The sequence below is a fragment of the Struthio camelus genome, chromosome 3, assembly GCF_040807025.1.
Source record: "Struthio camelus isolate bStrCam1 chromosome 3, bStrCam1.hap1, whole genome shotgun sequence".
Lineage (NCBI taxonomy): Eukaryota > Metazoa > Chordata > Aves > Struthioniformes > Struthionidae > Struthio > Struthio camelus.
The window spans coordinates 86,747,652-86,759,630 of record NC_090944.1 but is presented as its reverse complement, the minus strand read 5'-3'; the positions used below and the strand labels follow the sequence as shown (position 1 = coordinate 86,759,630).

The window sequence follows — 11,979 nt, the reverse complement described above, 5'->3', positions numbered from 1 at the left end:
ATGGGCCATATAAAATTTCCCACTGTAATTGGTATATACATTAAACAGTTTTATTGCGTGTCAGTGCACATTATTCTGCACAGCTGCTAGAGAGGCATTGCTGAACTGGTGTTTCTCTTCCATGACAAACACCTATTAAGCAGTCAGCATAAACTCTTCTTGTTACAGCCTCTGACATCACCCTCAGGGCAAGTGGACACAGAACAGCAATTGCTGAATTGCGTATGAAAATTATAGTTTTATTGTCTATACAACTGAAGGTTTAACTCTGATTCCTGCTCCAGTCAGCTCTGTTATAAAGAAGCAATTCTTTCGTGGAACAAACAAGCACAGTACACCATTGTAATCAAAGGAACAGGCACTATTTATGTATTGGAAAGACTTGTTCACAATAGTGCTAACAGTCTAATGCCCCAGAAGCTACTACTTTAGCAGCTGTAGAGAAAAAAGCATGACTAACAAGATGCCACACAGTTAGATATAGTTTTTTTAGAGCACAAATGGAATCATCCCTTTTGACACAACTTAGTTTAATATGCACGACTGATAAGTAGGGATCATGTATTTAATGTTTATATAAGCAGTCTCTCCACCGTAGCGCTCAAAGGCTTCCAGTGTCTCTTGAATCAGATCTCCAATATTTTCACGCTTCTGCTGGCTGTAGTCTATCCCATCGCCTGAATTAACTGTTAGTAAAACAAAAAACAAAAGTTACATTAATGTTTGCTCTTAAACTTTTTGAAATAATGACATAGGGAATTAAAATTGCTGGCCAGTTATTGGGACTCTGTTGGAAATTTTGCTCTGTGACATAAAACAGCTGTATTTCAAAACAGGATGTTTTCGATATCACTTTAAGGCTCTGCTGCACTCGATATGCCTTTAAAGCATATTCATATACTCATTACTTTAGTATCTAAGTGAAAATCCAAATAAAAATAAAGAAAACACATTTTTGTTATTATATATATATATATATAATATATATAATATATAACTCTCTCTAGATGGTTAAGCTCTTAAGACCATTACTCCTTCATTTCATAACATTGCTTATTTAGGACAAAATTCTACTGCCAGATGCGTAAACACTTATCTGCAAAATGTGACTTAAGCTAGACTTGTTATGATTTGAAATCTGCAATACATATTGCTCTGGGATTGTTCCATGTTAAATGTCGTATTCACATGCTTATGTTTTTTTCTGATAGACGGGATGTCATTTCACCTAAAAGAGACATTTGGAGTACTGCATGGCACCTATTCAATTTCTGCTCCCTGAATAATGTGTAAATTAAGTCAGTGTCAAAAGAACAAATTATTCCAGCCCTTAGATGCAGTAACATTTACAGCTACTTTCTCTAACATGGAGTAGCAAGGGTCATATATATTCATGCACATGTAGCATAATTTTTTTAAAAAATCCCAGTGTGAATAACTATGACAACAGAAAATACAAGTAAGAAATAACTCTGCCTGCAACAATGCTGAGAGATTTAAAGGCAGAAAATATATTGCATTTTGTTTCAAAACAATATTCTGAAAACAATCTTCTTATGAGTAGATTCCAAGACATATATCAAAAACAATTTGGTAAGAGCACAAAGTGCTCTGGCCCAGGTGCACTGGGTAGCGGGAGGGCGGAGGGGCTGTTGCACTGCCGTACGGTAGTCCACCTGAAATCAGCCAGTGATCTCACTCCAGTTAGTGGTGGCACCCTGTCCACGTCATACACTGAACATCTCAGATAATGCTGCTTGCTTGTTGATAGTCTCAGCTGGCCAGCAAAGGACATATTGGCTAAAAAAAATGGAAGTGACTTCTCAGAGAGCTCCTTTCACGTTAGAGACATGGCACACAGAAGAGCAGGGGTAGGGGTTGTGCCTGCTGCTGCCTCTACATCACCAGCCCTGCGGGGTGCAGACCTAGAACCACTATGTGCCCTTACATCCTTTCCTGGTTCTAAGCCCTAGGATCTCAATTTTAAGTTTGTGAACTTTTTACCAGTAAAAATTGAAGAGCAATGCTCATGAAGAAAGAGTTGATGAACTCTGGGGTAAAAACCATCCTTTGGCTGAATTTTACTCTGAAATAGCTGCTCATACCACAAGTTAATCATGCATATCTCAGTTTTTCAATATCATTATAATCATTTGTCTCTTTCCTTTTTGTAAAATGTTTACACAAATACAGATATGGCATATAAGAACCAGGCTTCTCAGTAGAAAGGCATTACATTTTTATGATGATTACTCTTAAACATACAAACATTTTCCTGTATATTAACTATTTATTTCACTGACATGAGAAGCTGGGGTTATGATATCAAAATTTACTGCAATTGAAATGACTGTAATATTAGATAAAATGGGTTATGGCAGCCTGTAGAAAACACTGAAAGCTATTAAATAAAATATAATAAGTTTATACAAAATACACTATGCGGGAAGAAAAGCACATTAAAAATGAGCAGAGTTTTGCCTGAGCATGGTTTTCTCCTGAAGAAAACACCTGAGATAACTGTGCCTCATCACCTGTGTTGCATGTGCACTGCCAGCACTCCCCAGAACACCTGCAGGTATTTCTGATTTCACTAGTTTGAGCAAAGGCAACCCTGAACCTTGACCTATGTCTTGGCAAATACATAAAGGAATTACTGACTTTCCAACCATTCGCCTACTATCTGTAATTTTAAGCCTACACACTTACTCTGTTAATGAGCTTACACAGCTCATTCATTTCATCATTCTTTCAAAGTGGTAAAAAAATTGACTCTAAGGAAGTAATGGTAGTATATTGCATAATGGAGAACTAAGCAAGTTTGGAGAAGGCCAACAGGACATGGTGATAATATTGGTGGCAGGGTGAGTTTTGCAGCATCCCACGTATAATGCATAGTCTCTGCAATAAATGATGCTTTAGATACTTCATTAAAAGGTACCTAAGAGAATGTGGCAATAAGGGAAACAGTCTGCAAGGGAGGGCTGAATGTGTGATGTATAGACCTTCATTACAGTTTTTTTCCTGCAGACCCTCTGTGCTATATCCTCAAGACAGCCATAATTCATGCTAATGTCATGACATAGGTTGCAACTGACAATACCAGAAAGGTTATGTCAGCTCTGAAGTCACCTGGTAAGTCCCAAAATAGCTATGCTATGCAGTTGTAGGAATTACCAAATCTTTCAGACAGAAAAGATAATGATTAACCGAACAGGACAACATCCAGCCTAGTACTGAATGTCAGCACTACATGGATGACTCAGACTGATCTGCTCAACATACCTAAGGGTAAATATCTAGTCATAATAATGATGACTAGCTGGAAGAAAATAGCTACCAAAGTATAGTGGTCTCAGCACGCCCTTCTTTGATTTGACTTTATTTCCAAGTTAGTTTGCATGAGCAGCCAACTTTGTCAGCCACAAAAATGCTGCATATGTAAAGTGTGAATGTGGATCTGATTCAAGCTCTTTATGAAGCTGTCCTTTGTGAGGGAGAATATATCAACATAAAAATGTTAGAAAGGACATTTGTCATATCCTAATCTCAAAGTGAAGTGTCTGACAAATTCAACATGCATCAAGAACTCTTTTCAGAGCAAATATTATTATTGTGTTTAGAAGAAATGCATTGATGTAATAACAGATCTAAAGGATTAGAATTGGGAAAATGTCCCATTTTCCCTTTCCGGATCAAAAAGTTAGTGCCCAGTCTCCTAAATCAGGCACCAAAGGTTTTCATGATCCTTAAAAGTGAAGCAAAAAGCTTTGCACTTGTCAAGACCTGTTTTAGCTGATGAAATCACCAGCACACCAAGCCGAGGAGTGGCGTTCCCTGCCCTACTGTAAGTGCTGGTGATGCCAGCTGCTGTAGCCGAGGAAACCCTACTCACACCCTCTGGGGCTGAACTCAGCTTTTGGCAGGGAACTGGAGGAGGATTTGAATTTTGCTTTAAAATATGGTCTATATTTGAGTCTAGACTTGCTTCTTCTACTCATGATTCAGGATATTAAGGAAATTCTAGTGTTATTTGTATTAATTTCATTTCATTTTTAAAATTCAAAAGCTAATATTACAAATTATAAATTATAGTATATTGAAGGACAAGCCAGATTTTTCTCACAGTGCTAAGAGCTTGATAGATAGGGCAGTTTTCAAGTCCTGTATGGGAGGAGAAAGGTAAAACAACCCTTAAAGCTCAGTCAGATCTATTCTTATCTCTAGACATTTGTTAGCATCTGAACACACCCTAGACGTTCTTCCAGCTTACTAGATTTCACTTCAAGGAGCACCAAATTTTGAATAGAGGGTTTTTTAATCCCCCAAATATGTCAGAGTGCCTCTCTGTAAATCACAGATATGAAAGCTTGCTTTTGATGGTGGCTGTTTCCAAGGTTTTATTTCATGGAAAACAAAAATTAAAACTGGAGTCATTATACACCTATTATTGGAGGAACATCAGAACTTCAGTAAATGTTAAATATCTTAGGAATGCTTGGTCTTGGAGAAAACAATAATACTTAAGAGAGATTTGTGAAGAGAGTGTGAAGCAAGGCCCATGTCCACAGCTTAAAAAATGCTTTTTAGGCTTTTCAGTAATGAAGTGTAATGCTAAATAGTAATGATTGTAACTCAAAGGCCAATCCTCTTTTTTTTTACTGATGAACTGGTGAATGCATATGCACACACATGTATTTCAACTTGTTGTCTTGGAACATATGGATCCTAGCAGAAGTTTTTGAACCTCTACTATTTAATAATAGAGAGAGCTATTGTACAATGACTTTTTATACACAAATCCATAAAACTTTACTTGGAAAGATAAAAATTATTCCTCCCTTTTTGAATCTTGAGAAGCAGAGACCCTGGAAAGTAAAGTGACTTGCTCAAAGCCATGCAAGAGATCCGTCACAAGTCATGTTTTTTAACTTTTTAGTGTAGATAACAAAATGTTATTTATGCTAAGCTATAACTATGATAAAATCATTTTTAAGATGCTAATTCAGTTCATCCTAGTCAAACCAACAAGCCCTCTGAGCAATTAAAATTACCACAGTAGTCCCACATACTAACCACTTATCTGAACAAGATTGTTACTTCAAAAAAACCCAATAGTGATGGCATTGTGAAGTGCAGATGTATTACGGATTATAGAATCATATTTCTACAGAAGAGTCAATCACAGAACAATATACAATTAAGGAATACAAACTAAAGTTAAAATATTTAGGGGGCAAAAGTCAGGACTTTATCCCTTCTTGGAGCAAGCATTAGAAACAAGGAATGAACCAAAGCTGATGTCAGATATACCAATTGCCATGTAAGTATATCAGTGCTCATAGGTTCACTGCTCAGGTACACTTGAAAGTATAATAACATTTCCAAAGGTCTGTTGTGAAGAATGATATTATTGCTATAAAGTAGTCGGCTTCCTGACTGGAATGGAAAGTGAAGGCCCCTACTGAGTCAGTGCAGTATGCGGATGGAGACCTCCTTTTCACTGCTCCTGTCACTGTGGCTCAGATTTCAGCTCTGAAATTGTCCACACTGGAAAGGATGAGGTAGTCTGGTCTCCTTGTCCATTTAATTGAAAGTCTGTGAAAAGTTCCAGGATAAGACTCTAAAACCCTCCTAGCTGCTAAGAAATAGAGGGATACTGCTTATTCATTTTACTCAGGTAAAGGAAGAGCCACCAGAAGGTTATGACTTTTGGTCATTACTAGTCAGGACAGAAAACCCTGTATTCCATTCCTGATGACCCAGAGCAACACAAACACCACTTTTAAATGTTTCTTAGTGCATGTGTAGATAATGTGCACACAGACACTTCAACTAGCCTCACAAAGGCTAGTCCCAAAGCTAGAACATCAGAGAGGAGAGTTCATAGAACAATTTAGGTTGGAAGAAACCTCTGGAGCCATCTGGTCCAACTCCCTGCTTAAAGTCAGATCCAAGTTAGATCAGATTGCTCAAGGTCAAATACCTAAATTCACTCTGCACAGACGAATCCCTGAACCAGAAATGGTGCAGAAACCCTTGAGCTAGCAAAGTTTTTCATTAGCCATTTCAGATGTGATGAAGGAAAGTGCCTAAATATTACTCCTTAAGTATTAAAATAATTAATTAAATAATTACAATTTAAGGGAAATCTTTAAATCTTAAAAAGTAATTGATGAAGATAGGAGAGTTTTAAATTTCAAGAGGAGAACTATTATCCGTTTTGAGACAAAAAAAATAAATTTTTGGCATAGTCACAGATTCTAACTTGCATACATACAGTGTTTTTGGAAGCTTTATCATACACTAAAGAAAGAGACACAACTTTAGCTGAAAATTTTGTGAAATTTCATTATCACTCTGGCTTGAAACTATGCAATTAAAAAAAATTAGCTTGTATTTTAAAATAAAATTTTAAGTTATATTTTTCAAAACACTTTAAAACATTAAAGCTGAAAGTACTAAAAGGCAAAATATTTGAATATGCATAGCCCTTTTTGTTGACCTTGTCAACATTTAGAGTTCCTTGTGTGTTGGGTAACTTGGCTCTTCATTCTGTTCTTCCTTGCTAGCACTGAGTGTTATTCATGTTACTACAGTTCTGCAAAGCTTTCAGGAGAATGTTTCAATGCAAGAAGAAAGCACGTATGCTTAGAATTTTAAATGAATACTAATACAGACACATTTCTGCTCATCATAGGTTTTGTAAAGAAAGAAAAACTATATGCTTTGGATATGAATTAACTATGTATTGTCTATCTAAATAAGACGCTTTCAAGATTGACTTATTTCTCATCAGATACATTTTGCCTTAACATAAACTACAGATTCTTTCTATTGTCATCTTCCATATGCCTCTAGATTTTAGCTTATTTCATAAATTAGCATTTTTTAAAAATATTTGTATTGTTACTATAAATACTATCCACAAAGTCAACAGTTCAGTGAGTGGAGGAAGTACTCTGATTGGAAAGGAAACATTTGACTGACTTACTGTGTTTTTAGTAATGATGTAAGTCTACTGGAGATAGTTTTAATGACTTGCTGCAGTATTAAAAATTTTTTTTTTGAAAACGAGCCAAGATAGCAGCTGTTATCACAGTTTTCCATTTCCAGGAAATGTTAGCAACATCACATGTAATCCATTCTAAGTCCAGACTTTTTTTTTTTTTTTAATTGAAGTACTAAAATGAAAATGAAATCACAGATTTTGCAACAAATGGTATTAGCAAACATATTTGACCAATGAGTTAAAAAATGAGAAAAGATTATTCTAGTTTTTTGCTTCCTTAAGTACTTAAATACTTACTTACTTTTACTCTAATGGATTTAGACTTTGATGTTTGCTCATGTTTGTGCTAGTGATCAGTATCAAATAAAGTAGTGTTAAATTATCTTAGATAAACAGCCTGAACAAGGAGGGAACAGAAACTGGAGGCTGAGATCTCTGTGGCCTTGATACACTGTTTACTGTTGCAAAATAATATATTAGGTCACAAATCATGCTTAAAGTGCAACAAGAGTTGCACCGCTTATGTGAATCAGATGTTCTTCCAATTGTTTCGATATATACAAGCTAGTACAAAGTAACTACTGTTTGTTAGCTAGAAAACATGTTTGTGCGCGCAAAATTTGTATAGCTTTGTTGGCCTGATCTGAAATATATTTGCATGTTATTTCACACTAGCTACTCATCCAAATATAGCACAAATAATCCAAAAGGAATGAAAACCATGCAAAAAATAACTTTTGTGGAATAAACATTATTTATTATATATAGTAATTTAACGTGACAAAGCTGAAAGTCTCAAAATGTTTTAAAGTTCACTGATCTCAGTATAAAACCTAATCATACAATAGAATAGTCGATTTTTAACAGCAAGTTAATTCATACTTAAAATCAAGATGCTTGACAAGCCTTCTTCCATCTCCCCTTGGAATATTTTTATTTATGTAATTAGAATGCTGTTGAGGGCAAGCTCTGGGTGTTTCCTTGCAAGTGAAAAGCTCAGTAACTCATTACTTTGTGTTATTAACAGCTGATGTGTTTGCATGTCTGTCAAGTACTAATGGAATGTGCTGTGTTTAAATTCACTTTTCAAAATGGAAGTTTCAAAATCATCACTATTTAAGGACCCTATCTGTCATACCTTGCCCATCAAAAATTTCAGTGACAACTGAATGACTTCAATGACAGCTTTCATAACTTAGGGAATAGAAGGGTGAGCCCATCATTGTCATTACAACGCAACCATATCAAAAATAGGTCAACATGTTGAAAATTTCCCATGAGTATTTTGGCAATAAGTTGCTAGATATGCCTATAAGTTGCTGAATATGCCTGAAGCTGCCAGTTTTCTAGTTCTTCTATTTCCTAATTAAGTACAATAAACAAGAACTTTAAGTTAATTGAGGCTTTTTCAGCAGTGATTTGAGCAGAGACAAGGAGATGGCTATGAAAGACTATGTGGACTTGCCAGGGTTTGTTTCATCGCTATCGGACAAAGACTGAATTTACACAGCTTAAAGGACAGATAGCACAGAAAATGAAATGTATTTTATCCTCAAGCCAGACAGAGAAAAGATTACCCCCCCCCCCCCAAAAAAAAGAATCTGTACTTTAAGGGTCAGAATAATTATTTCTGCTATCTCTTTAAAAAGAAATTTAAAAAGGCAAACTCAGTGATCTGATTACTGTTTCTTTTTGTTTTTTTCCAACGGTATCAATGCTTATGAAAGACCAACAAAAATATGACCTTCCCAAGATATGAATTTGCATTCTTTTATGAACAACAGGAAGGACATCACAATAAAAGCTCATCAAAGCTAGTTAACAGCCATTCATTTTACAGTAAGGAAAGCTTGCATTTGAATTTGTAACAGCCTTTCAAACAAACAGAAAAAAGCCAATTTTTGACACAACTATAATATATTATAATGTGTAGTCTTTACTTATAAGAATGTAAAATAGATAAAAGAGGAAGAAAATTGTACCCCCTAGGTGTGGTGTTTCTGTAGATTCACAGCTTTTGCATTGTGAAAGTTGAAGCTTTTTGAGCTAATGCAAAATGGCAACTTTTGAAGGAAACCATGGCATGCTGTTTCAAGGAGAAAGAATAATATATTCTAGTCTATTAATTAATGTGAGCAAAATTCCTTATGAGTCACCGAGAAATTTCATCACTGAATGGTGATTTTGGGAGAGTGCTTCATGAATTACTCTTCCTAGAACAACCAAAGTGTATTATGTGCTTGACTGGTAAGCAGAATAAACAATTCTTATCCCAAGGACAAGAACGTAGACCTGATAGGAGTAGAAGACAAAGAAAAACAAATAATGAAAATGGGGGAAGAGAAGCCAAGAACATTCACTTGGCTAATAAATTTTCTAAGTGTGTTCCATAAAGGTTCCAATTTATACAAGTATATACATTATGGCTTAGCACAATTATTTCATAATGCAATTTAAAGTATCACACTAGATACAGATGGATATGTTATACCTGAGGCTAGTGAGTTTCTACTGTCATTTGCAGTAAAACAAGGTGAAAAGGTAGCTAGGCCTATCTGCACTTCTCCAGCTGGGACAGATCTCAGTAATATCTTTGCTTTACAGTTGTGAGTAAGAACTTTTCTACTTGCAAGTTTACTTTGGGAAATGATGAGAAGGAATGTCAACTGTATTAATATAAGTGCAAGGCTCCTACAGAAGCGTATGCTAACTGCTTAAGTACTGATTTTTTTAAAGACGGCAGGGGTGGAGCAAAGCTGTTGATTGGTGCATGAAAGGAGAGATACCAGTAATTTCCCACAGCTTGAGACCTCTCCTCTTCTATTGTCTACCTTCCTTTAAATCATATGGATCAAAAATAGAGTCATCCAGAGAGCTCTTGCTGATTTGGTAATACCCTCGTTATATAGAAGTACAAGCTTTCCTCTCCGGTTAATCTCAGAAAGTGCTGAAGCGTCAATGAGTCATCTTAGGCAAACTTGTTATCAGATCTAGTGCTTCAGCCATCTGCCTCAACAGCTCCTGAAACTGCTGAAAGTCATCTGGCAGTGAGATTATAATCACTGTCACAGAATCCTCAGAAGACATGGATGAAATTGAGCTAATATCAGTTTGTTTACATAACCTCACTATTGTCACATATCCACATCCAGCAGGTCAGATATTGGCTTAAAAAGGGGTAATGATCCCAGCTCTTTGGCGGAAATGGTACAATAAGATAAAAATGTGATTTTTATAGGAGAGGAACAACAATAGCACTCATAATTTTCAGGTAATAGACTGGCCTGACTACAAGCAGCCATGGAACATGACTATGAAAATAGGCAGTATTAGAGACATGGCAGATGACATGGTGGTAGAAGTCTCTTGCAATCAGGATGGAAAGTTCAGATCAAGTTAGGTATTGCAACATTTTACCTCTGTCACGTGGGCTCTGTAGGAGAATCCATGCACTAGGCTGCACTAGGCCTGCACTAGGCTTCCCTCACTCCATAAAGTATGGGTTACATTCCCAAGAACAACGCCAAAGCAAGGGAAAGGCTGAGCAGTGTCACAGAGGTAGCCAGCAGGGAACAGAAAGCACAAAAGAGTGACTAAAAATCTTTTTTGCCCTGAGATTCAAGTGTCTGCATTTACCTGGGAGTTGCAGCCCAGAACTTTTCCTGAAAGTCGATACCTATTACCATTCCTACCAAGAACTGGGAGAGACTGACTGCCTTCTTTAAAAGCATGTTGAGATACAAGCCAGTAATGACATCTGGTTCCCACGAATGTGTGCTCATCTCTGCTACACTTATTTACAATAATAATTCAAGTTTTCCATAAGTTCTACCAGCTAAAAGTTAGTAGAAGCTAAGGTTTGTTCTGACACTCCAGCTAATATACACTTGCGTATGTTATATATCCACAGTAAATAGTGACTAAGTTCTGCCTACCTTTCTCTCAGAGAGCGCTCAGATTTAGATCTCTCCTGTCTACCCAGATGCTTACTTTTTAAGAAACATTGCCACATATCCAGTTTGACTGAAATTGGACGGTAAGTTTAAAAGTGATGGGAGTTGAGGGACAGGAGGAACAGACTGACAGAAAAGAATAACAGTGTGACCTCATAAGCCTTGTACGCTTAGGAAGGCAGGCAGGTAAAAAGGGGCCTGATGAACAAGGGCCACTGCTGCCTTACTTATTATACGAAAACTTAGTGGTGAAGCACCCTCCCAGGAAGCAGAGAACAAGTACAACATTCTTCAGCCTGTGTGGTTTCAAATCTACAGCTTTCATCATGGGGGAAATTTCACCTAACTATCAAATTAGTTACTTACAGAGAGAGGCACTCTTGACATCTGTGTACATCAACTAGCAATGAAGAAGCTGCAAGAGAAACCTTTTGATACACTGTGAACTTGGGCCAATGTTTTCAGACACCCAAAATTAAGCACCTGAATCCAATTTTAGGCAGCTACCTGAGTGAGCTGATCCTGAGCCCTCACCAGTTCCCAAATGAAGGCTGCAGTGAATCAGAACATCTGTACATGAGGCCAGCTACTTAAATGCCTAAATACAAATTTACATGAATACATCTGCAGTGCCAAGTTTTAAGTGTTTTGACTTGAAATAACTTCCTAACAGATGGTTATTCTACATCTATCTTCATTTATTTATGGCTGTTTACGTTTGTAGAGGAGTAATAAGTGATCTAAAAGTGATATAAGCTTATTCTTTGCCTTCTTATTTATATATATTACAATAACAATTAAAGATACTATTGTACTGGGCACTTTATAGAAAATATATAAAGATGGTCTTTCTGTGTCATACGCACTGGAGGTCTTTCCTAATACTTAAGAAAAAAATGCTGTGATCATAAGGCAAAGCGAACAACAAACATAAATTAGATTTTATCATTCTCTGCAATGTTGTAAGCTTAAGCAATGTATAAAGAAAAAATATAACCCCCAAAAAACTGAAAA

General features: G+C 36.4%; 1 protein-coding gene across 11 annotated transcripts in view; it reads right to left on the bottom strand.

Moving 5' to 3' along the window:
• Positions 1-214: 214 nt before the first annotated feature.
• Positions 215-11,979, bottom strand: part of PACRG (parkin coregulated) — a 266,415-nt gene continuing 254,650 nt past the window's right edge. For all 11 annotated transcript variants that reach the window (XM_009688354.2, XM_068938913.1, XM_068938923.1 and 8 more), the window contains one exon: positions 215-686. In XM_009688354.2, coding sequence (XP_009686649.1) covers positions 526-686 — 161 coding nt within the window. In that variant the 3' untranslated portion in view covers positions 215-525. The remainder of the gene's footprint in view (positions 687-11,979) is intronic.